The sequence below is a fragment of the Stegastes partitus genome, unplaced genomic scaffold, assembly GCF_000690725.1.
Source record: "Stegastes partitus isolate 25-593 unplaced genomic scaffold, Stegastes_partitus-1.0.2 Scaffold242, whole genome shotgun sequence".
NCBI classification, from domain to species: Eukaryota; Metazoa; Chordata; class Actinopteri; family Pomacentridae; genus Stegastes; species Stegastes partitus.
Window position 1 is genome coordinate 141,177 of NW_007577973.1, and position 27,316 is coordinate 168,492.

At 42.1% G+C, this 27,316-nt stretch overlaps 1 protein-coding gene across 1 annotated transcript in view; it reads left to right on the forward strand.

Annotated features, from left to right (window-relative positions):
• LOC103357241 (glutamate receptor 3) overlaps positions 1–27,316 on the forward strand; it is an 85,435-nt gene that overhangs the window by 19,867 nt on the left and 38,252 nt on the right. Inside the window, exons 3-4 of the mRNA XM_008281700.1 lie at positions 6,118–6,357; positions 24,514–24,701. Of these exons, the coding sequence (XP_008279922.1) occupies positions 6,118–6,357; positions 24,514–24,701 (428 nt within the window). The remainder of the gene's footprint in view (positions 1–6,117; positions 6,358–24,513; positions 24,702–27,316) is intronic.

Genomic DNA, 27,316 nt, shown 5'->3' on the forward strand with positions numbered 1-27,316 from the left:
GAGGGGGGGCGGCGGGTACCAGCAAAGAGGAGCTACGAGGACCAGAGGGAAAAGGAGACCGAGACACAGGCAGGAAATGGAGGACAAGTGGCTGAGAGGAGAAACAACGGAGCCAAAGAGGGAAAGCGAGAATGCGGCTTTTGCGGAAAGGACGAGGAAAACAGCTAAAGAGATACAATCATCATTGACATTTACTGTTCCCGGCCCTCTTCCCAAGGCTGCGCAAGGCTCTGGCTCGTGGGCCGCAGTGGAGCATGGAAGTCTAAATACTCTGAGTGCATGAAAAGGTTTTCTTATGAATTAGCCTCAGCGTGCCTCCAGGATACCGCATATCCCTCTGAACTAGCATTCCAGGCCAGCCATCTCAAGTGATGCATCAGAAATGTAACATCCCTGTAGCACTGCCGAGTGTCCTGATTATAGAAGGGAATGAGGGCGGCACACTGTGTGTGTTTGACCAGTGAACTGGAGATGGGATGCATGGTTCCCTGCAGCAGGAAGGTGGAGGAGGAGGAGGAGGAGGAGGAGGAGGCATGGTTAGCTGCAGAGGAAGAAAAAAAAAAGGGCAAATGAGATTAGAGAAGAAGGAAAAAGAGAAAGAGCAGATGAGAGAGGGTTATCTAAGTTGTGCTGTTTACCACTCGGTCCTCACACAAGCTCCAGTAATGACTCCCTCTGCATGCACATGGTTGTGTGAGTAAATTAACATCATTGCAATTCAAGGTGACACTCAGAGAATCATTGAATTATATTAACTGATGTGTTATTCCCTCACAGTCGGTGACAAGTTCGGCCGCCTTATTTCCATGTGGAGCAAAACATTTGTTTCGTTTTTATTTAATTACAGAGAAAAATTAAGTTTGGCGACGAGGCCTTTCCTTTCTCTGCTGCAACTTTGTCACATGACTTTACCGTCAAGCTTTTCTGTTGTTGTTTTTTTTGTAAGTCCAATCTTTGCTCCGCTGATGGAGCGGGGCGATATTATGGGGGAAACAATCTGAGAGGGGAAAGAAAGAGGCACTCAGGTGGAGAGAGATACTGCCATGCTTGAAGAGGATGTGTGCTTTGGGGGATGACCAGATGGCTGAGGCAAAAAAAAAAAAAAAAAACAGGCAACAAAAGAAGAGGTCAAATAGAGTGGTGAGGATAAAGAAGAGGAGAGGTGTTGAAGGAGAGGAGGGGAAGGGGATCAGTACTGCATGGAGAGACGTTTCTTGGGGGGGGAAAAAATATATGAGTGAGGGGATGCATACATATAGAGAGTATCTGTGTTTTGAGCTGCTGTAGGGTAATCCAGAGTTTTCCATATGTGGAGGATTTCAGAAATAGTTGTGTTTGGCTCTTACGAATTCAGCTCAACTTGATACACTTTTCTACCCAGCACTTTTTCTTTCCTATTTAATATTAATACATGCCCCCATGTATATGCTTCCCTCGTTTGTTCTGCTGCCGTTTTATTAAACCTTAAATTCAAGAATTTTTAAAAATTTAAAGCTTAAGAAATGTGCTGCAAATTAGTGTGGTAGCAAAGTGGTGCAGCTTACAAATCATTTCTAGATTAATTTGAAAGTTAAAACAAAGATTTGTGATTTGGGGAAAATAAAACATCACAGGTGTTTTCTGCTTTTGGAGATAAGAGCCAGCACTTCTGTTTGTTTTTCTCCTCCACCAGCGCCGGGCGAAACAACAAATTGGTCGAAGCTAATTTCTTGCGGCACTTTGTATAAATGATGGTTATACCTGCGTGCCGAACGACGGGTCATTTTTACTCATGAGAAGACACGTTTCCTTAATCAATCATGATCTAACGGCATTACTGCAGCTAAGCTGGAAGGTTCTGCGGCTCAGATTTTCTATCACCTCCAGGCTACAGTATATAAACATCCTGTGTACCCCCACAAAGCCTCAAGATGTGGCACTTCTGCTCGGCCTCCAACCGTGGAAACGTGCCAGCGGTGATTAAGAGTGAGAAAACAAGAGGTTTCTGCACAGCTCAGCTTATGGCACGCCGCTAAAAATCAATAACGCTGCTTCCATTAATTGTATGTAGTCTTCCACTAATCGCGATTGGGTCTTTACGGTAATGCGTACAGCGAGAGCCGGCGCTGTCGAGGCCCGTTTACCTGTCGCAAACGATGCTCACGAGGGCTGACGCTGGAGTGTGCAGCTCTTGAGGCAAAAGAGTTCTTGTGTTTTGAGGGTCAGAGCTGCAGGATGCTGGCAGATCTGGTGCAGTTTCCGTGCCCCCGAAACAGGACACATCAGCCTCCGTGTAGAACATCCTTACAAATCTCGCCGCCAAGGGAGAACCTCCCCGGAGCTCAGAGGGGTTGCTCATAGGATCGCCGCAACACATTTCCACTACAATAAGGTGTCGAACATCAAAATGGTGCAGCACAAAGGCAGTGCATCGCTAACAGGGGAAAATGAGAGCAAAAAAAAAAAAAAGAATGGGGTGAGGGGAGCGAGAGGAGATGGTGTGGACATGTCTGTTATTGAAGCTTGGGCTTGCTCAAAGCTCAACCTAATAAGCAGAGGACAGCTGAGCAGAGAGAAAGAGGCTGCCAGATCTGGTCTCCTAGGATAGGTTCTGTGTCAGTACTGGCCCAAATTAAGAGGGAGTGCAGAGGAAACTGGGCCTCGACAAGGGCTGGAACTCCTACTGGCTCCCATTCAGTATGGAAGATTGCACCACTCACCCTGCAGCACTTACCCACAATACTGCTGTCCATCTGTTGATTCACTTATCAAGAAGCTGTGTTGTGTTGTGTGTGTGTGTGTGTGGTTGTATGTCTGCATCCGGTGTGTGTGGCTGCTTCTGTGTGTGTGTGTGTGTGTGTGAGTGACTGAGAATGGATGCTTATACCTTGGAAGAGGTGTCTGTACCAGGACAGATAGGGGAGGGAATAGAATTAAAAAGGATGAGGCAAATCCCACCAGTGACTAGATCTTCTCATTCACACCGCAATTGTGCTCAGGAGCCAAATACGTGAGAAGCTGGTGCTGCCGGCCTCTCGGCATCGGAAAAAAGGTTTGCGCATACGTTTCTCTGCAGACGAAGACGAATTCTCCTGGGCAGAAAGAGAAAACAAACAGTTATTATGGTGTTTGTGATTGCATCTCCTGCTTGATTAGGATGGAAGCACAAAATACAAACCCGTCATGCTGGTGATTGATTGTTTTCAGTTCAAAGTATAGTAACTTAGAGCAGCGTTTAAACGGTATACCTCTGTAGGACTTAAACCCTCCATTCAATCAGGAACAAACATTCGACGTAGCCATTACACACAAAGAAGCGGAGCCTTTCCTCCACGTCGTGCAGCACAGGAATATTGTGTTTACTCGTATAAAGTGTTTACGGATGTTAAGAATGCTTGATTACCCACCGGGGACACTTGAGAGTCAATCAGAAGAAGTGAGCAGCAATTCATGATAGGACAGGAAAAGCAAAACACACCTGCAGCTCATAATATTAGTTCACACATTAATGGCTTCTCACTGAATGGAAGTCATCCACTCCTAACAATCCACACTGTCCCTCTAGATCGCTTGATGAATACACAAACAAATGGAAACTTTTTTTTTTTGTCTCTAAAGAAATATCCAATGCAAATGCTGATAGAAAAGTGGCTGTTACAGATATGTTATTTTCTCTTTTTAACCTCTGATCAAAGCAGTTTGCAATTTCACTTGTTTTTGTGTAACTAGTTAAAGTGGTTGTTGTTGTTTTTCCTTCCTCAGAAGCTAATCTCATCGCTTTAAGTGTTAAAACATGACATCTATTTGTGTAAGTTAATGCAGTTTTGTGCAGACTTTGCTCTCGTTAGATCTCATTTGTCATTCAAGCTATGAAAACACAGAAGCTGGAACTGACATTGTGGCATCAACAAAAGACAAACAAACGTGGGTATAAGGTCATTGAAAGTGAGTCTGTATTCACTCTTCACTGGAGGCAGAAAGAGTTGTCTTTCTCAGCTCCTTCGTGGGAGGCAACAGAAACGGCGACAGGCAACAGTAGCTCTCACAGCTGCTGCGAATGCTGCAGTGAGCCGTTCACTGTGGATGAGGGAGCAGAGCGATAACTGGTGGGAGCTCCTAGTGGGAGCTGGAGACCTTCAGTGAATGAGTTTCCATCCTTTGGCTGCCACTTTTCTACCAGACACACAAACTGCACCGCTTGCATTTGTGAGCCACCGTTACCAGATCTGTTGTGTGCTGTTGTGTTGTGCACGGTGCATTGACGTACGTTTCTCTTATCTAGATGCAGAAGAATGAATGTTAAACCCTTAAACCTGTAGCTTTTTTTTCTTTTTTTAATTTCCATCTAAAAAATATCCCCAAACGGCTCCACAACTGTGTGGCCAAAATGAAAAACCGTGGGCTCCACGGAGACGTGACACTTGGGAAGAATTGGAATTACAGTAAGCCTTGGTGTCCCCATCACCACACCAGACCAGAATGAGACTTGGAATTGACATTGTTATTTCTGCCTAATAAAATCTGTAAATTAAAGTTTAAGAATGAGTCATTAAACATTGATGCTATTGACCTTGTTCTGGAAATTCAATGCAGTTCTACCAAATGTAGTGCAACAGGAACAATGTTACTTCCATTTTTTTTTTAATCATAGTGGTACAAAGAGAGCGCTGCCACTTACAGTTTAATAACAGATGAAGCCTTGAACTGTCAGTGGGACCTCCAGGGTGGAAAGGGTTAATGCTGGGTGTAAACAGGATTTTGTACTGTGATCACAAGAGATGGGTATCAATTTGGGGCACAACAAGACATTATTTTCATTATTGATTGCTTTGCAGATTATTTTCTAAATGAAAAGGAGCTCTACAGTGTTGGGAACTCACAAGAGACCGATTACAAAGAATGGTAGTAATTGTAGCCACAGAGGCTTTAGAGTCTTTCATCAGACTGTTTCTATCTGGTGAACGCCCACATCTTTTGAACTCCAGCCCCCATTTTGTAACACGATTTCTGTTTTAATTGAGAGTATTGTTCAAACCTGAGCTACTGTGACCTTGAAGAGGTCATGGTTCTTTTTTTTTTGGAAATGTTGAATGTTTGGTCTGTAAAATGTCAGAAAATAACAGAAAGTGCTCATCATACATCTCTGAAATCCAGTGTCACGTTGTCGTATTGCTTGTTTTGTTTGTCATTTATACCAAAAAAGTATATCAGATTATCTGCAATAATATTTATTTCCTTTCTTAATTTTATTTACTTATTTGTTATTATGTTTGTTTGTCTGTTTTGTTGTTCCCCACTTTGTAAAGCGGCTTTGAGTATTTTGAAAAGCACTATATTATTATTATTACTATTATTGTTGTTGTTGTTGTTGTTATTTAACAAAACAGGAAAATGAGACGTATCACACAATGTATATGATGAAGTTAAATCCATGTTTCTTCTACTGTTGTCCAAGCGTAGACCTATCCTGTACATACAAAGCAAAACAGACAAAACAAATAATGTAATTATATTATATTGTTATATCATAAAGTGCTTTATACTTTAAATTTAAGCTCAGTCTAATTTAATGCAGATGATTGCAAATCGCTTAATACCAAGATGTACAGAGGGCGACGACCCTCTTTCAAACTTTTAAAGAGTTCTTTATAATTCAAGTAAAGACTGAAGAATATTAAAGAACTGATATTGTTTTATCATACCGCATTGGCAATGTAATATGTACGTAAACACGCCAAACATGCAGGATTGTAACGCATTACTTTTTTGATACTTTACAATGAGAAATCTAAAAACTTATCTGACAGAAAACCATCTTGTTGCAGCCACACCTGACCTAAGCTGGCATTTTTTTTGTTTGCTAAAACCAGAAGCGACAGTATATAATGAGAGAAAACCAAATTACAAATCCGACTGTTTGGCTTTCTGTGTGCTTTATTTGCCTGGATGTGCTGTAAATGATTTGTCGAGTCCACTGGGGGTCAGCCGGAGTCACATGAACCCTTGATTGGCTGTTAGTGGCGGGTCAAACCGCCCACATGAAGCATTGCTGCCTAAAGTGATGAGGCGCACATTTGTGAGAGCGCACACATTGCTGACGACCGTGCTAACACTTGTCCTCCTCCCTTGTCCCTGCAGTTTGCTCTCAGTTCTCCCGCGGGGTGTACGCCATCTTCGGATTCTACGACAAGAAGTCCATGAACACCTTGACCTCGTTCTGCGGCGCTCTGCACACCTCCTTTGTCACACCCAGTTACCCCACCGATAATGAGGTGCAGTTTGTCATCCAGATGCGGCCCGCCCTCCGGGGTGCTGTCCTCAGCCTGCTCTCCCACTACAAATGGCAGAAGTTTGTCTACCTCTACGACACAGACCGAGGTAGGTGACAGCGCGAGCCTTGAGTCGGGACACGGGAGCTTGAATTACAGCATGGAACCACGTTACAGTGACTCAGAGTAGCAGACGCACAGCGGGGTTAGCAAAGGATGGATAGACTCCGTAATAGTTCACGAGAGCCGCGGAAATGCTCGAACTGTTAACACTGCACTATTTTATATAGTAGTTGGGAGGTATGTAAATGGGAAATATATTAAACAGCAGCTCGTAACACTTGTAATAACACATTACACTTAAACAAACGGCATGCTCTATGAGCTATAACCTTTGGATTCCTCTAACAGTTGGCTGGTTGGTGTCAGTTAATCTTCTGTTTAATCGTGTTGTTGATATTGGCTCGTCTTTCATCTGAAATGAGGTATGTCACAGCTGCTACTAAAATGTTTTCTACAGAAATCAGAGTCTCTGCCTGCCTGTGGGGGCTGCTTATTGTGCAGCGTCAATGCCGGTTCTGTGTATTTCCCAGATTGCATTGCCTTGTTGACGCCGTGTATATGACAACCTGTCAACACGGCGAAGTGTTCATTTCTGGGATTTCTAATGTCAGATGAGAAAATGAGCTCATTATCTCTCAATAGAATAATGATCCCCTCCTCCTACAGAAACTTCAATTTGTTCAAACAGCACCTGGGCAGGAGGCAAAGGATGTGTTCATGATATGACAGACAAAGCCAAATTATGTCTTCCTCTTTGTGAGGTTGCCAGAAACGGTGGCCACACATTCCTCCTGCACTGCACATCGCAGTTTGCATTTACTTTGTTTACTCGCTCATTATAGAAAGGTCCTGACCTGCAGATATGCTTCAAGCCACCTGTCTTCCCTGCTGCATGCTCTCTGCTTTCTTGTTTGGTTCTTTTTTTTTTTTTTTATGGTCCAGCTTCACACCAACCCCTCTCTCTCTGTATCTTGCTTAGAGGCAGAATATGAAGTGCGCTTTAGCACAGAGTCCTCTGTCTGTGGGTCTCCAGGCCTGTAGGGTCCAGAGCTGAGGGCCTTAATCCTCCACACAGCCTGCAGATAATATGTGGTTAATTAGGGTCACTCTGACTAGGACACTCATTGGATCTTCCCTGCGGATGCTAGCAACCCACACGTCCTTCAGCACAACCAATACCGCTCGGCCCCCATCCTTCTGCTTTTCCACTTCTGTCTGGCAAGTGAGACAGTCTGGGGCAGAGTTGGATACATAGCGGAGGTGGGGAAAATAGCCTGAGATACGAAAACAGAGGAGGTGTTAGAGAAAGAGAGACAGAGTGATGACAAACAGACATCTACTTTCAGGAGAGAAAAGGGGTGACAGAGGGCAAAAGAGGGCGGGAGGACGAGAAGGAGGAGGAAACAAAACACCAATTCAGTGCGGCAATTAAGGCAACAGCAGGCGCATGTGATTTACAGCCTGTTACCTGTGTACAGACAATTCCCAGCGTACAGTGCATCCCCGTGCTGAGGCCCATGCCAAGCCACTTTTGCCTCTCTCCTTACTGCCAGTGGTGTAAGACGATCCCTTATTAGTGGGAGGACATTGGCCCCAGGAGGGGATTAAAGTCGTTTATTGATGCACTCCATCCAGCACTTTGGGGGGCTTTGACACTTGGCTCATCAAGCAGACAGATGTGTCAGAGAGCCTCTACCTCCGCTTATCAGGTAGTGCAGCTCCCCTGGCAATATGGACACTGGCTGCTGGCTAAACCAGGAGGAGTGAGAAGGGAAAAAATAGTCGTCGGGGGTGTACATTTTTTTACCCTCTGGCTCTGTAGCTAAAGGAAATTTGACAGAGAACCGCTTTCATTTGTATTACTCTGAGTTATTGTATCTGTTTCAGTGTTCTCAAACCGGTTTGTCTAACACGGCCCCCCCACAACCCTGTCTGATGAGCTGAACCCCTTCATCAGCATCCCCTACTGGTTTTACAAATCCATTTATTTCGGTTTCAAAGTGGATGCTGAGTAACACTAAATAAAAATGGATAATGCTGAAGTGTTTTTCATACTTTATCCATTACCCCAAGTGTTTTCTGTATTTTATATCTAGATTTAAACTTCAATTTATCCATTAGTTTTAGCAATTAGTTTGATTCACTTCCAAACTAGTTCTCATGCACCGACTTACAGCCTATTCCCGTCAGTGGCAGGTGTCGTGTGCATTTAGCCACATGTAGCTGGTGGCCTACTGCTGAGACTGTGACAACAGCTTTACTATAGGTCAGAAACACACAGATTTTTGATTTTTGAATCGTTATTTTGCAATATATGGTTATATTTTTAAGATTAAATCATGATTTTTGAAATGAATGAAGCTCTGTTGCTTATTCATGATAGCACTGCTTCGGCTATAAAGTCACAATTTGCTCTACAGACAGTCTAATAAAACATAAATACCTACAATACATCATGCACAAACACACTACAAGATCGATATCTCCCACAGTGTCACTATGAATCATTTGAAAAAGAATGGGAGTCGTGGTGACATCCAAGGCTGTGGTTTGTTTAAGCAGCCAATAGCAGATGGGACAAAGGGCAATCTGCATCTATTAATGCTACCTACAGAGAAGCTAAACATCCGCCCTGTTGGAGGCATCTGGAAGTCAACATGTAAAGGATGTTGAGGGTCCAGAACAATCTGTGCCTTTGAGATGACACTGGCTTCATACAGAAGCTGAAGATCATTAAGGCCAGAAATCTTCCAGCACAGCTTGACATTTTTTTCCTCCTATTTGTACGATTCAGACTTCTAAACCAGCAAATCATTATAAAACAAAGAACACATTAGATAAAAGAAGAAGAAAACTTTTTTAATCAGCATCATGTCCACATTAAAGCTCCACAACCTACTTAAAAAGAACAACCACTGATTTGCATTTTGACATATAGCGTTTGTATTTGCAGCAGAATTCATCTCCTCTAACAGGGCAGTGCCCACATACTTATATTGTTGCATTGCTGCCACCAGTTCAGCCTTAATCACACTTTGGTGCAGGGCAGATAAAGAGCCTCCTCTGAAAATCAATAAACATTTCCTTGGTCTTAGAAGCTGTTTTTTTGGGGGGTAAGAGTGATCACTCCAGTTAACAAATTTATCGAAAACTGGGCCAAGAGGTTGTTCCACATCCTATAGAGGGCAGACAGAGTATTGACATACTTAAGGACAAATCTTTATGCCTTATTGCCCTGATATTCATTCTTATATAAAATTAATAGAAATGGTAAAAGCATGCAGCTCTGCGGGGATCCGGTGGGTTCCATTAAAGCCGCACCCTCTGAGATCTGGTTGTTAGGACGTCACTTAGCCAACATACTGTGATAAAATCCATATTAAAATTAGATAAAAAGCCTGTGTGCAAGAACATGTGGCTAAATATAATTGAAATCAGAAGAAAAGTCGATGAAAAGCGAATGTACATGGCGCTCACTTCCCTCCAGTTGTCTGAAAAACAGATCTATAGCAACTGGTGATCTCCAATCGTACGTTTAAATGACGTTCACCTAAGCAAGACGGAAAAAAAATCTAATTTATATGACAACACATAGCGCCTGTTTTTTTTTTTGTTTTCATGCAGGTGGCTGTGACAGATTTGTGATTCTGCAGCAGACAGTGAAATAAACAAATCAGCCCAAATTACAAATGACCCTTCTGCTCATGCTGCTCCCCACATAGCACCTGTTGTAATGTATTATTTTCTTGAGTGCCTTTTTTTTTTTTTTTTGCCTTTTAATTTCTGTTTGATAAAAGCACTGATCATCCACAATACTGGAAGCAACTTCGCAATTATTCTCTAAACTCTCCTATTAGGGAGGAAAAACACAGCTCTGCAGGATGGAAAAAAAAAAAAAAAACATTCACATCGCCGAGTTCTACCAAGAGGTTTTATTCAGTCAATAGAAAAGATTAATTACAGCCACACTATTCATTTGGCTCTGTTATTGGACCGGCAAAAAATGCTTTTAGGCCTCAGTGCAGTGCTTTCAGTCGGAGAGTGATGGTCCATATGCTTCAGGCTCAGATGTATTGGAGGGAAATGGAGGGAAATTTGTACCCTAAATGCCAATATCAGACAGCTGTTTGAAAGCAGACGTTATGATGAAGGAGCTGCACTGGAAGCAAATGGAGCCTCCGTAGGCAGTGTTATACCAGCTTAATGAGTGGCTACTCCTCTTATCTGCAGTAATATATTGACAGCTTACCTTCTGTGTGTGTGTGTGTGCGTTAATACGTGTGGGTAGAGAAAAATGACGGATCCAAACTTTCTTTTAACCTCCAAACATCGCATATGACTAACCAGAAAGTAGCTGATTGCCCCTGCAACATTCCCGTACGCTGCATCATCTCTTTTCCCGATTCTTTTCTCTTCTGCAGTGAACATTTTTGTCTGTTTCAGTTTGCATCAGCACACGAATTTCCCCTTAAAAACTGGAGCTGTATAGGGTGGTAGGGTGAAGGTAGATGGATCTTGCCCTTTCTGTTCTGGCGGTCAGGTATGGGCAGATAATTGCCAGGTCTGTGCAGCAGAGACAGATGATTACAGGCTTTATTGTCTCTCCCAGGCACAATCAACCCTGATTCAGCAATCTCACCTCTGCTTGATTTATGAGTCACTCTTTCTCTCTTTCTCACTTCCCTCCATACCTCTTCTTTACATGCTTTTAGCTTCCTCTTACGTCCCTTCCCTCCCGAGCGTCTATCCTTGAGCTCATTGTTGCAAAGCAGGTGGAACCTTCGCCTCCGCAAATACGGCAAAACGGTCAAGAAGAGATGAAATGGGAAACAAACCGCGTGCGCTGAGGAAATTTGTAGCGCGTTTGACAGTAGAAAACTAATTAGAACTTTCAAGATCCGTTAGCGAGAATGTCAATGCTGCAGTGCCCTTAGTAATTTTTCAAACAACTGCTCCTCGATTTCAATCCGAGGTATACAAAAGCAGATTTCTCATTATTCCTAATGACTATCGATTTTTCCGGCAGTTGTCTCTGGCAACTTTTGTCAGCTTACGCCAGCTAATTAAGCTTACACTAGCTTCATGAGGCAGAATTGTTTGATGTTTTCAGCTGACTCATCTTAAAACCCTACAAAAAGGGCCTTCAAGAATAATGTAACAGCAACACAGATGGCATTGAGCTTTGCTGTGCGGAGTCATAGCAACATATATATGACAACAATTCCAATAAATGCCAAGACTACAATGCTTAACTACTGAGCTTACACATCTGTCTGTTATCCTCCTATACAATGAGTTTGACCAAGGCCACTGAGAGCTGCTATGATATAGTAACTAAGTAAGTCCGTCAGTGTCCTGGTGTGAGTTAGTACAACACAGTTGATGTACTAGTTTTGAGTATTTTATTTCAATCCCCTCCAAAAAGGCTGCATTTAGATCATTTAAAGGATTAATGTAACAACAGTGACGTCACCCATTGGGTTGTGGATGACTGTTCGAGGCATTTGGTCGTCACCGTCTTGCTCTTTTGAAACCAGGTGTGACGAGCAAAAGGTAAAGAATTCAAGGACACAATGTATGGTGTAGTAGCAGCCTGCAGATCAGTTAACCTCACCCGTAAACCAACCCGCCTTCAACAACCGATTCAACCCAAAACGGAACAAGAATTAAAAAAAGGACAACAAGGCCCTTTTAACAAAGCCTGAAAAAAACAACAAAAAACAAAAAACCAAAAAGAAAATGTTTATTGAAGTAGAAAATCAAGGGAGAAGTAGGATCATTTTCTTATAGACTTCTATATAATCCAACTTCTTTTTGCAACCAGAGGAGTCGCCCCCTGCTGGCTTTTAGAAAGAATGCATGATTAGCTTCACTTTTACGACCCAAAGTCTACGTTAAACTGTATATACAGTCTATGGTTTATATTGACATTAGCAGGTGTCAATTTCATCAACAAAAACACTGATTTTTTTAATTTCAAGACAGGAACAATGATAAAATGTTTCCTTTTTTTTGGCAACAAATAAAAACCAACGTGGAAAAATAGACAAATGAACAAATTACAGGTGGTGTGTTTAAAAAAACAAAACAAAAAACAAAAGTGCAGCATCATATACTGCAGCTCCCAATCAATGCAAATTTTTTCGTTGTTCAGCAGATTTGTCTGTTTGACCTGTTACATCTTTTTTTTTTTTTTTTTTTTAAACCAAAATTTGACAAAGACTAGTACATATTTTCATCAAAGCTAATAGTAAATCAGGTGCCAATCTTAACACTGACATTTGCTCGGTATTAAGGCATGCTAGCAATTTAAATTAGAGCAAAACATCCATTTATTTCTGTTTCTTTGTTTTTTTTTGAAGTATAAAAAAGACACAATGCAGACATTTTAAATGCAGCGTGTGGCTTTAACTCCAAAGCTTGACAGGCCTGCTGTGCCTGGTTACCGTTGCTAACTTGAGACTGATCAATTTGTTTAGTGGGGGGTTTAGCAAAGGGTCAATTGAATTTCTATCCTTCATTTGTTCTGCTTTGTCAGTGTTTAAATCTCAGCCCTGCCTCTTTGCTTTATTTATATTTGTTAGTCTTGAGAATCTCCAGTTCACCTTGAGCTGAGCAACAAGACGTGAAAAAAAATAAAACCTTATGAAGATGTAAATATGACTGATTGAGTCTTCTGACAGTGTGAAAGCTCTTATACTTTCCATTGACATTTTGTGAATACCAATCTGCTGAGAGCAATTCCAGTGATATTTTGTGCTAAGACCTGGAGCTGCCACCTCTTTAAATCTATCACGGTGTTGTGAGACAAAGGATTTTAGCCCGTCTCACAATATCCATCGCCTCGCTGAGGCATTGATGACATATTAAGAACAATGCTGGGCCTCCTGACGTCTCTTTCTATCATTTCCTCCACCAATCAATATTCTGAATGTGATACAGTTAGGAAGAAAACGATCCGACACCTAGCTGCTGCACAGAAAGCACAGAGCTATTTACTTTTATCATTTAACCAATGACAGTTGAAACTACAGTTGAAATAGTGTTCGATGTCATCGCCTCATTATGGCACCGGGAAGTCAAATGTTCTTTGAGCAAAAAAACTGCCAGGTGAACGCTGTATCCCAGCATTCAGTCTTAAAATATCTCCAGGGCACGTCTTTCATTTGCTCTGTCAATACTTCCAATGACCTCGACTGCTGTTGAGTCAATTCAGCAAACTTATCTGGAACAATAAGGTGCATGTAGCGTATTGATCAGTAGTGGCTGTTGCAGCGTACGCAACCACAGTGGGAATAGATTGTTTTAAAACATGCAAATATGTGCAAATTCTGATCCGCTATATGGTCTCCGAAGCATATGCAGGCATTTATACGGTACTTATTAGAATCGGTTACAGCTTTCAATGTTAAATTAAAACTGAACTGCTTCTGGCGGAAAAAAGTAGAATATATCACAACTAAGCCCTTACAGCGGTATGTAAGACAGAGAGACGCTGAACTCCACCCGAGCTGTCCTCAAGAGAAATATATTTACTTTCTAAAAAAAAAAAAAAAAAAAGAGTCACTCGCTCTTTCATTATCGCTTAGGCAGCTGTCTCGCAGACAACAGTCTGAACCTAAACCCAGATCAAACAAGCCAATCTGGGTTTCCCATAACGGGGGCAATGATTAGTTTCTGTTGTTTTTAAACACAGATCATTTGATTGAAGAAAAATGTCTCGATATAAAAGGAAACGAAACCATGGAAATATGGAGCTCAGTTGACTGCATTAGTGTGTCGTTTGTCTGCTCCGGAGAGTGCAGCCTTGTCGCTTAAAAACTGCAAAACTGTGGGGTTAAATGGATTTTTTAAAAGGTGAGGTTTAGCAACTTGTAAGTGTAAATGTGATCAGTTTTCACAGAGATGCATCCAAAACGTGTTGAGGTCATGAAACACGCAGAAAAAATGTAGCTCTAGCTTCACAAGGCAATGTGGCACACCTTAATTAGTAACTTGCAGTCAGTCACGCAACAAAAATGTTGCATTTGTGGGCAATTCTGCTCCGTACGAACCTGACAGGCAGGTTTAAAGTTTCCGTTAAAGTCAGCTTTAGCATAAGACACCGAGGGTTACTGGGGGCCTGTCGTCTCAGTTCAGAAGACGCTGACGACATGTGACAAAAATGACTGAGTGGAACAAGTGTGACGCTGACAGAGGACACAGTCACACTGCTGACATGCTGCTTGTGCAATGTGTAGAACTTTAGTACCGCACAAGCGCCAGAACAGCCTCCGTCTGAAGGAGCAGCACAGATTTGAGTATTCCGGCACGTTCAGACTGATAGCTACAGTAGAAGACTTCATTACGACTTCCAAAGTCTAATCTTCCACTAACAGGAATCACTCAGTGCGGTCCTAACCCACTCATTCAAGTGTGCTGAATTTCTATTCCTATTTATCAGGTGTTGGACGTAACAGAGTACAATATTTAGTCTCTCATTTTATTCCATTTTTACAGACAAATTGCCTTCCTGTGCTTGATATTTCACTTTCACCGGTTAATGAATACGTGCTTTTCGTCTGTGTCCAAGCACAGTTGACATTTATATGTGAAATAGCTTCGGTACTTTCAAACAATGTGTGTTTGATGAGAAGTGCAGACCAGAATAAAGTCTTAGAAATGCTGTATTCCGTGCATCTGTTTACATGTACATGACGTGAGTTGGGGTTTTTCTGTTTGTTCTGAATGTCTGATTACATCTAACATGGCTGCTAAAGTCAGGGGTTGACTTTTAAATTATCTGCAAGCATGCTAAATCTGTCAGATTAATATTATTCTCGTCGAATCGATCGAAATCCACTTGGCTTTGTATTAAACCCTCGTAACCCACCACAGACGCTGTTAAACAGGCCGACAAGATAACTCCTGGTCTGGCACAACTGGCAGAGCGATGTGCCAAAGGGCCAGGAGGCTTGTGAATGGGAGGATGGCCGCACAGTTAGCCTCATCGCTTCTAGTTGCTGCCAAGCTACAGTAGATAGATAGATAGAAAGACAGATATGAGGTGGAGGGGGGGAGCAATCAGGCAGAGTCAGATGTACTGTAACCAAAGCGAACTTTGCTCTCTATTCTCCAGCAATCCCTCTAATTGGCCATCTAGAGACAGTTGCCTTTGTTCCCTGAAAGAGTCAAACAATAAACGCCTCCCGCCGCTCTCTTGGACGCCTTTGATGGCAAACCAAATCAAGTCTGTCCTTTAATTTGATTGTAGTGGTTTTGGCATTGCTCTTACTGCTGTAAACAACACAACAAATTAAGAGATGTGATACATTACCGAGCGCACTAAGGATGGTCCAAACCAAAGGGATTCAGCACATAAAAGACATGAAATACTGCTGCTTTTCCCTCCTGCGTTGCCAGTTAAAGAGGTGTGGTTTTAACTCGCGCACTCCGTGATTTACATTTTATCTCCAACCGCTGCTGTTTTGCAGATGTCCAGAAAACCAAAGCAATATTTTTCATGTAAGACTACAAACCATCAGCTGCTTTTTTCGCCTTTCAATTTGTTATACAAGTAATTTTTATGCCACTCTGACACATTTCACACAAATAATGTCTAGTCAAGTGCAATTTTGTCACCCACAATTGTTGATTTATACTCTCTGCGCACAATGTGAGATAATAAGTGTGAATGCCAGCTTCCCTGCTGCAGCCATGTCTATATCATAGACTGCAGTTTGTTTCCTCGGCTTTGTGGTCTCATCACAGCCATTATAATGGCACATCAGCTGCACCCAGCTGAGACTTTATACACACACACACACACACACACACACATATGCCTCTTGTGCTTTAGTGGCCCTCTCCTTCACGGCAGCTTCATAACAACTAAATTATGCATGCATCAGGAGAATAAATCAGCTTGGACACGCTGACAAGAAAGGGCACATCAGAGAAGCCATAAAATGCACAAGAAAAATAATATTAAAGAAATATGGATGAAGCTATGCATCACTGGCATTCTTTCTTTCTTTTTATTTTTTATTTTGCACACATAAACTGGTATCACTGCCAAAGTGACATCCCAATATCCAGATAGTCCAACCGGCAGCAGCAACCTCTGTAATTCAGCAGCCCCTTGAAAAACTACAAGTCAAGCACCTGTACCTTAAAAAGCGTGATATGAGAGCCATCGTCTGTCACAATAAGCACACAATAAACCCCTATGCTCTCTCTGTGTCCTCTTAACTGAACCTGGAATAAAGCCATTTTACCACCTACCCACTGCTAGCTTCAGTAGCCATGAAATTACTGCTGGGAGCTTCTTCTTTTTTTTTTCATTATAACAACATGTCCTGGCCTTTGCTTCAAGCAGCCATAGTAGAGGTAGATTGCTTTGATGTTACCCTATGTCACAGAACCAATTTGTTTGTTTGAAACAACACATAAAAAAATTATATATATATATGTGTGTGTGTGTGTGTGTGTGTGTGTGTGTGGTGTATGGCGTCCTCTGGAGTAAACACAATGGTAGAATAATATTTGAACTTTTTTTTTTCATGAAAGGTACGCCTCTCTCTGTCAATTTTCTTTCTGTTTCACCTGATTAGCCAAAGCTGCCCAGAGACTTTGGTGTAGCGCTTGATCCATCCCTTTAGACACACACGTGTACCTCTATGTGTGTGTTGCCGCTGTGTGTGTACAGTATGCGCTGATATGTTGCTGTATGTAGCGAGAGAGACGGAGAGAGAGGGAACAAAGACTGACAGGGAGAGATGGAGAAGCTCTGAAAAGTCTGTGGGTGGATTTTCACAGTGGAAAAGCACTACTCTCCTCCCTCCTGCATGTATGCACTTCTAAAGATACAGACAGCATGCTGCTTCTGTTTGATTTGACATGTGCTGTCTTTTTGATTAGGACAACACTTGGCAGTGAAGCTGTTTTGGATATAGGCCTACTGTAAATACCACATCAAAGCCTCGGCGACACAGTTTTGGGCTACTTTGGCATTCTCCTCGCGCCGAATGCTACGTTTCCACCGCCGCTGTAGAGCGTTCTTCTCCCGTGGGCAGGGAGAAGTGGAGGAGGTCACACTGCAGCTGATTTCACATCAGCTGTAACATTTTCCTTTAAATTACATAAGTTGAATCGATCTGTTTGTAAGTCTGTTTTTTTTTTTTTATTATTCCTCACTATTAATTGTCAGGAGTTTAAACTCTCTCTCAAAGGTGCTTGTGTTGCCATGTTTTTACAGCTGCTACAAATTCCTTCTGCACACAAGCATCGGACATCGATTCGACTCCTCCTGTTCGCTGTATATAGTTTGCTGGTGGAGTCGAGGCTACAGGTCGTAAAATGCCAGCAAACTGCAGCCCTATTTTATAGAAGTTGTGAGCCTATTCTAGATAATACTAATGGGAAGAGATATGAAGCCTCCCTCCTAAGCCCAAGATTTTGATCTCTACTGCACAAACACTGGAGGGATCCTCAGAGCCCTGTGAGCATGCTTAGCCCACAGGCAAACACTCACCAGGCCCTAAATATTGTAAGTATTTATTCTGGCTTCCTCGAAAGACGACGGAGACAAAGCATCTCTGGGAATATTTATAATTTAGAACCGTCGTGGAGGCGCAGCTAATGAAGAGTGAGATTCTGACAGCTCGAGAATTGTAAATAGATATTTGTAGTGTCCTCACGGTGAAGGCAGCTCTCCACTGTCTTTTCATGGCCTCTCAACTTGCTCCAAGGCCATTTAATAATGAAAACAGACGAACCTGTAGGCACCACACAAGGAAACGCTGGCAAGTATAAACACAACTCTTGAATAAATAGTATATAAGTGAAGTTATTTGTATAGATATGTACGAACAACAGAACATATACTGACATGTAATGCACAGAGAACAGCCGCAGTATTAATAGCACTGACAGGTGACGTGATTAGCATTGATTATGTCGTTACAAGGGCACCTGTCAAGAGGTGGGATACATTAGGCAGCTCGTGAACGCTCAGTCCTTGAAGCTGATGTGTTGGAGGCAGCAAGGATATGAGCGACTTTAACAAGGACCAAACTGACGACTGTGGTCAGAGCATCTCCATAACGGCAGGTGTTGTGGGATGTTTCCGCTTAAATCCAAAGAGAAGTTGTCCAAAGGAAGGACAAACCTGCAACAGGGTAATGAAGGCCCAAGGCTCACTGATGTGCGTGGGCAGCGTTGTGTGGTTTGACCTCCAGGGAAGCGCTACTGTAGCACAAATTACTGAAAACCTTAATGATGTGTATAGGGCAGACCGGTCAGATTTTCCATGTCGACCCCCCCCCGACCACCACCACCAAAGGCGCCTGCAATGGGTGATATAAGCGTCAGAACTGGACCGCGGAGCAATGGAAGAAGGTGGTCTGATGAATTGTTTTGTGTCATTCCCCAATGGAAGATACAGCAGCAGGATGCCCCATGGGAAGAAGCTATCGGTGATGCTCTGGACAAAATTCTGCTGGGAATTCTTGGGTTTATATTGCCTGGACACATTTTACCTACTTAAATATTGCTGCAGACCACACATACCCCATTCGTTGCAGCAGTATCCCCTGGTGGCAAGTGGGTTTGTTTCGGCAGGATAATGCTCTCTGCCACAGTGCAAAAAAAATAGGAATAGTTTGAGGAACGTGACAGAGCGATTAAGGTGTTGATTATTCCCCAGATCACAATCTAATCAAGTATCTTTGGGAAATACTGAGAAACAAGTCTGAAACATGCTTTAATAGTCTTCTGGAGTCCATGAATGATAGAACTATGTATTTCATCTTTGTTACGTATGCTCCAAGTGTCTTTTACTGTTTTATTAGTTTGGATCATGCAAAGGATTGGACTCCCCTAATCTTTTGAGATTTCCTCCTATAGGATTTCTCCACTAGACTATAATAGAACTGAATGAAATTACTTCTGCATTAGATACGCATAAAAAAAAGATAAAATTGGACAAATTCAATTACCCGATACCAACAGAGTGAGATGGGGTGCATGTAGTATATCCAACATTCATAAATGCCTGATCATTTTTCTTTCTAAGAGACATTTTACAGACATATGTTGTTACAACTGTGTTACATCTGTAAAGTTGACTCTCCGTCCTCCTCGCTCCTAAACTCGGTATGGAGCCGACCTCAAAATTATAAATCAAAGACATCATCTTTGCGGCTTCAATTCAGTTGTTTCTGATGCCCCCTGAGACCCTGGACAGTGCTCAGCAGGGCGTTTCGGCCCGCAGAGACCCTCATTTACGAGAGGATTGGCAAGTTAGAGGGAAGAGCAGCCACATTTACTGTTAGCTCGGCAGCCGAGGCCTCTTTTTCATGTGTCCCTGAGATTTTGATCCTCCAGAAATGGGTTCAGATATTGTTTTTTTTTTTTTTTTTTGCCAGTCACTGCTCCCTCTTTTGCTGGTAATTTCAGCTGGCTGTGGTTCCCTTTACTTATTGCGTGGTTCCCAGTGACTTATTTGCTTACATTTCATTACTTGATTAGATTAGTAGATTAGGTTTTAGAGAGATGTGGATTATTGTAATGCCGGTGATAATACTCTGCATACAGCGTAATATGAGCAAGTGGTATGGCCGCGCGTCTCTAAAGCTGGCGGTCTGTTGTCGCTGAAGCTGAGGTGGAGGAATTTGCAATATTTCTCTGAATTGCCTAGTTAGCTCGGATCTGCTGTGAGATATGAGAGACTGTTGTGTGAGAGAGAGAGATGGAGGCCTGTGACACTCTGCACCGAACCCTAATGAGAGGCAGGGAACCAAAGGAGCTGGGCAATGAGATTAGATGCAACTCAATTCAATTACTGCTGAGCCGCCACGGGTGACGCTTCAAAACTCATCCTGTTAAGATCCGGTTCACAGACGAAGAAGAGGACTGCAGCTCTCACTCAGCCAATGTACGCTACACTGCCACAACATCTCATTCGCAACAGCTCTGATTTATAAGCACACCGGGCGTCTTTGGGCTCCGTCTGGATTTGATAGCGGGAAAAATGCAGAAATAATTGAGTTTTCACCAAATCGCAGGGGTTTATACACTGCTCCCACAAACTATTGCAGTTGTTTCAAGTGTGTGTTTGAGATTAAAGAGAAACTTAACACACCGTTCTAGCTTGAAAACACACCTTCACATGTTCAAAAAAACTGAACTCAGATCTGGACACACAACACTATCCCCGAGTCCACAGTGGCTCCACTCCCCTCTGAGGGATGCTTTCTCACTCTTCTTCACTTTCATACTTCCCCCGACTGCGGCTGAAATTATGCCTCTGTGAAGAAACGTGTTACACAGAACAGGTTTCACACGAACATCTCTTAAGGGACCCCCCCCTCTCCGTCCGCGCACATTTACCTACAAGTCCAACCATGTTCCAGCCTTGACAAATTCAAGTATGTGTTTGCTTTTTGGTGCGATTTTCAGTCGTCAGAGTTAACCTTTATTTTGCTCTGTATCCTGGCAACATACTGTAGTAGAAACTCTGACGCACTTTATTAGACTAAAAGAACCTGAAGGATTACTTGTGGCCAGCGTGACATTGCCTTGTTCTTTGGGGATGTGCAGTCGAAAGCCGAATCATAGGTTTTTCACACAAATGTTCAAACTGCAATTGCATTGAAAACTAACAAATTAGTTGACATGACAGTAAAATGATGATGCATAGAAATTACTACAGGAAAAAACAGGATGACATATTTAGAAAGTATTTAAATGTCGATGTGCAGATGGACTGTGCAAATCTGCTGTATTTAAACATGTAAAATGTCACATACAGTTTGTATTCATTCAATACAATTACAGGTGATTTTTCTGTGCCTACACTTTAATCCGATTGTGAACGCACACCTAGCACAAACATGCACTGCACACATTGTTCCGTGCTGCACTGTTTGTATGTTTTTATGCTTACAGTGCATCACGTGACCGGCGGCTACGAGCTGCATGTAAAACGGCTCCCTGTCTTGATGCCATGATTAGCGCTGAGGAGCACGATCAGCAGAAGCCGCCGCGTGCTGCTGCATTTGTACCGTGGGGATTTATAGGTGGTGATAAGGAAACCTTGTTGTTGTCTTTCATTATTTATGTAGTTGACTGTATTACATTTTCAGATGCAACACAGCTGTGGGGTTCCATGTTGGCTAAGGGATGTATGGGATTTATAGCTTTCCTCCATGTTGGAAATAAATATCACTAAGCATTTATGATGGTCTCCAATGCTGGGAGGTTGAATTCATTGATTGGCTGAAGCCGGATGTGGACTCTGGTCCAGGAAAGGTGAGTGGCTGATGTAAATCACTGCAGAAAAGCACAAAATAACGAAATGATTTACTATTTTTACGGGCTAGAGGCGATGAAGTAGAAAATATCTGTCATGTTAATCCTGTCAGATTAAGTTGCGCTCAAAAAGAGTTTCATCCATTTTTGATTTTGAAGTCTAAATCATGAAACATAAACTTTTCTGCTGACTTCATAAAAAAAAAAACAAAAAAAAAAACCAGGAGCAAACGTAATCCATTTCTGGACAGACTATTTACCACCACTAGATTCCATCTCTTAATTTCCATACAAATGTAAAACTAGGCAGGCATGGAATCTTCTGTGAATCTCAAATGAATCCAATTGTTCCCACACAGTTCAGGGTTTGCCGGAGGCAGGGAGGAGACAAATGCTGCACAAATCAGCAATTTCAAAATAAAAGCACTCTGTGATTCTAATCTGACTGACAGAACTGTGTTTCCTCTTCTTTTACATAAGAGTTAGCGCATGTCGTGTTTTTCTCGCACCTCATGCCTCAAAAATGAAAATAGGCTGTTTTTGTTTAGACAGAACTCTACATATGAAACCCCCCCAATTCCCTCATGAGCATTTGTGTTTCTTTCTTCTGTCATTTAAAATGTACTGAGACAGATTGTAGTGCTTTTTCAAGCAGCGCAGGAATCACACTCCACTAAACAAATAGATTTTTGTAACCCTGAAACAAATAACCCACCAGCGCGCCGTGCCGTACGCCCAATGTGATTACCATGTGTTAACTGGTTCATTGGCATTTTACCTTTACCAGCCTTCTCAACAGTTTCCAAACCAACAGAGACCATTTTGACCCAGTTAATCTGCATGACATCTCTTAATGTGAGAAGCTTTTAATGCCGGGAAGTCTGCCATGCTATCCAGCTGGCTTGCGGTTGGTGAGGTTCTGAGCATATGCCTCAGGAAAATGAATAATGCATCCATGTTATTCAAACCTTTATTCTGTAACTTTTGCTTCAGGTAGAGGACATGTGAGGAGGTATAGCACATGAGAGGCTGCTGCTGCTGTGCTCATGTAAAAGTGATGATACTTCAGAAAAGCTTCAGATGTTTTTTGCTTCACTTTGTAGTCCTTTCTTTTTCCATTTTCAAAGGAAATTGTGATATTTGTCCAAAAAAATATTCTGCTGATTTTATGTTTGGGAGACAGCTACACCTCTTTTGTATTGTTGTTGTCCCAGTACAGTGTAAAGACCTTGTACTTTGAATGTTTAGTTGTTGCTACTCTTAAACAACCGTGTGACCCAGAAACGTCAGAAGGGACTGCATCTACATCGCTACACAGTCTCAACATACGGTATCATCTCCACCGAGTGTTGTGCTACAAGTTACATTCATAAACTATAGGCTAACTCCTCGGAGATGTGACCTGATAACCGGGTTGCCACATAACCTTGAGGTCTGGCAGGCTGATGACTGCAGGCAGTATGCCACTGCTCCTCTGGACAGATGACACAGTGTGCGTCGGCCTCCGCTACTTGCTGTGCCGATTGCCAAAAGGTCATCTGATGGAGATGTGGCTGTGCGCCGTAGTAGCGGTGACACACCGGGAGCACCGACTCACGCGGCGCAGAAGTCTCGGAGCATTTCCAAGTTAAGGGAAACGAAAAAAAAAAAAAAAAAAGGAAAAAGAAATAGACTACTTGACCATTCAAATGGAATAGGAAAGAAGGGAAATGCAAAAGCGGAGAAATGAAGAGAGTCACAAAGTGGTTTTCTTGTTATAGCTGTTGTTGTTTCTTTGGTCTCTGTGCTGGCTTTGTTGGCTGTCTGCAGCCGGTTCATGGAGATAAGGTTGTGCAGAGAAATGACTCACAGTAGAAAAAAAAAAAATATATGACAAATGTTTACTTTGCTCACTGCTGTTCAGACTGTGTCAGACAATTTGCATAATACCCAATCACATCAAACTATAATAATCGCCTTATAAAATCTGTATGTGTCTGCTTGTCTGCCAGGATTTGCTGTTGTTGCAACCCTTTTTTTTTTTTTTTTTAATTCTATATCAGTTACCCGCATGACAGACAATGAAAAATGAACAGAGATATGGAAAAGAAGCTTATTGTACATACAATTTGCAATTGCATTGTCCTGGGCTTAATGAAATACCAGCAGTGTGTTTGATTTTCATTAATAACCTTCATGTTCATTCCCACTCGTTGCACATTGGAGAAGAGTTAAACCATTTTTATTTCAGCTTGTGCTCCATGCAATCTATCCCTCCAGAAATAGGGCTACATTATTCATTCTGTGGTATGTGATTTGACCATAGTGTTTCTGAGCGCTCTGTTAAATGAAAATATTTCACGTGTGAATTAATCATTAGAAAGGCTCAGTCTCCATTCTTCTGGTAGCATAATGATCTCTTTCTACCACTGGCCTGGATGAATCTTTCATTGTCTTTATCTTTAAATGAGTTGGCACAATCCTCCAAGGAGACACGGGCCGCAATGTGTATCACCGCGCTGTCAAAGTTAACATGTGGCTGAGCTAAATGCCATAATTTAATTGATGCCAAGCGCAATAACATCACCCACTGATCTTTTAATATTATGGAGATACGATTTCTGTCCTTTCACTTCATTATGATATTGCCTTCTCAATATGCAAATGTAGAATTCGCACACACTTACACACTGGCACACAAAGTCTAGACTCTAGACAATATTTTAGTGGGCTTGCAGACTTTAGAATGCTATTTTAGATTGTAATGAGATGGCCTTTAACCTTTGGATTCAAGCAAAAACCTCTCCAGAATAAATTAGTAGCCACTCAGTTCTTGCATAACTGTTACTGTGTGCCCATCGCTTTTGTGTTTAATCCTCCGGGTCATTCTCTCTCTCTCTGTCTCTCTCTCTGCATCTCCACCTCTCTCTAGGTTTCTCTATACTGCAGGCCATTATGGAGGCAGCAGTGGCTAACAACTGGCAGGTGACCGCTCGCTCTGTTAGCAGCACAACAGACGCCGCAGAGTTCAAGCGCATCATTGAGGAGATGGACAGGAGGCAGGAGAAGCGCTACGTGATTGACTGCGAGGTGGACAGGATCAACACGATATTAGAACAGGTGAGCCTCGGACTCGGTGTGCATGAGGTAATGCATGTAGATTATATAACCAAACACCTACACTGTTCATCGAGCCCTTTTTTTTTCCTTTTTTTTTTTTTTTGCTTCCAGCTTTAGTCACATAATTGCCATGCAAATTTAACAGAGAAAATAACAGATATTAAAGCCAGCAGTTTTATATGCCAGAGCTAATTTAGTGTATATCACTCAACCTATGAAAAGTGTTGTCTTCTGTTGCTCTAGAGGTGATTTCTAAAAATCTGAGTCATCTGATGACATCACTTGATTTATCTTATTTGATTTATCTTGATTTATCTTAAACCTGGGCTTCGAGGCTACAGATGTATAACAGAAACTGGGTACACAAAGTAATAAAACATTGTCACTTATGAGGCAAAGTGGATCGAGCAACCTCCAGGAATGAAAAATGAAGCCAAAACACTGCAGTTCCTCAAATGGCCACTAGAGGCTGGCTCCATACTTGGGTCAATCCCCATAGATCCCCATGTTAAAATGTCCAACTTCACAGCAGAAATAAACATGTTTACAGCATGGTACTAAAACTATTTTGGTCTACTTTCCTCCAATCATGACAGCTTTACAGAAAATCAGTCTTCATTTAACTCGCTTGTTTCAATTGTATTCAGTCTTAAAGATACACATAATTAGGAGAACGGTTGCGTTGACTGACAGGTGGATGCTGTCACAGGACAGTCCTTGACCCAGGGATGTTTGCGTGGCCCACCTCAGCTACACTCATGCTCCACCTTTTTCGTTTTGGATTAGACAGGCGCCAGTCACTGCCTTGTCTGACTCACCCAATGTATAAGTCTGCCATTGGCTAAGCATTTCACATGGATTTCTCCTCCATTTTCCACAATCTATGTGTTACCATTTTCAAAACCCCCTTTCCCTGCTAGAAACAACAACAACAGCCTGTGGGCTAGCAAGCTACCACACTGAAATTTCACATTCTGCAGAGGGTTGTGCAGTTTTTTTTCAGTGAATTTGCCGTTTTAATGACAGCACTCGTTTCACTGTGTGCAGAACAAATCCACCTGTCACTATTTTAAGGGATTGGTTTAAAGAAATGCTAACAAATTGAGCATTTTTAACCCCTATAGCAGAATGACGATGAGGAGCTGCAGAATGGTTCGGCTTTGTTAGACTAGGCACTGCCATGATGGCGGGTTTATCCATTTTTATACACAGTCAGTGGGACAGAACAAAAAAATGATGTTAATTATGGGAACTGTAGGATCCATATTTTTGTAGCTTGGTTTATAATAGGGACTAAAGGTCAGGATGTCTCCACCTCTGTTGCATCTATTTTGCACAGTCCATTTCCACTCTAAGCTTCCTAATCAGTTTGTTTTTAGGATGATGAAATGTGTTGCTCATAGCTATTAACCCACGGAGAAATATCACTGGACTCTGCACTTCCTCTGCATTTTATCAAGTTTGAATTCATTGGCGCTGTTTTATTTCACTCTCATTAGTGTTGTTTTCAGTTGCAAAAGGCAGCTGTTCTCAGAATAAAAGCTCCAAAATATGCCCAGTCAGCACTGTAATGAAATTACAGAGAGTGAAAAGAGAAACACTAAACTGCGGGAACTACTGAACTACAGCATGTTTTCTATGTGACTTTTAATAACGAGCTAATTTTGGACCGATTCAAGCTGAGTAGTCGCCTTCTTGTGAAACCCAGCAGTAATTCTACGTGTTCGAGGAGCTCCGGGTTGGCGTCGCTAAGTTTTGAGGCTGTCTTGTTTGAAAATCAATGTGCGCTGAAGCTGCCCGAGAGCACTAAGGTGGAGAGGTCTGAGCGTGAGCAGCCATTTGGAGAGACCACTGATGATGCAGCCTTTTTAATCCTCTTCTAACAACCCCAAACCGCTCCGTTCCTCTATCACGTCCATTGCCCGGGGAGGAAATGAAAGGTCCACCAACCCTTGTAGTAGGGGAAACACAATTACCATGAATAGATGAGTGGCTATTATACCATGCATCTCCTCCGTTCGCCTGCCCCACTCCACCCAACACCTCTGCTCGCCGTCGCCTGCTTATAAGGCAATCAGTTGCCGAATTGGATTCTGCTCGTTAACATTCATTTAGATATTGGCTTCTCTTTGCCTCACAATATCCCCTCAACGACTGTTAGTTTCACTTGTTTTTTATGAATCTAATTTGATCCCAGAGTCATAGTTTAAAGCAGAATTGCTTTTAGTATTAATTTGCTGTGTCTAATTTAATTCCTGAGCTGCAAAATTCTCCCCCCCCCCTTTTTTTTTTTTTTTTTAACAATCCAGGGACTACACTGAAATCTATTTCCTTTTTGTGTTAAGAACATGCATCAGCTTTTAAGAAATGCTTAGAATATTCATTACAAATCACATGTGAGGCATACTAATGGTTGCGTCTTTAATTGCTTTTCTCCCCCCCCCCACCCGCAAACAATAATAAGGATGCAGGGCAATAATCTGTTTGATGTTCTCCTGTTCCTGTCTTTGTTCCCATTAATGAATTATTTCTTTTTCTTGGTGAGCTCTTTCCTCCCTACTATCACCATCACGCATTTCTCTGTTTAAACTTTGTTTTAGGCACAGATGGGGAAA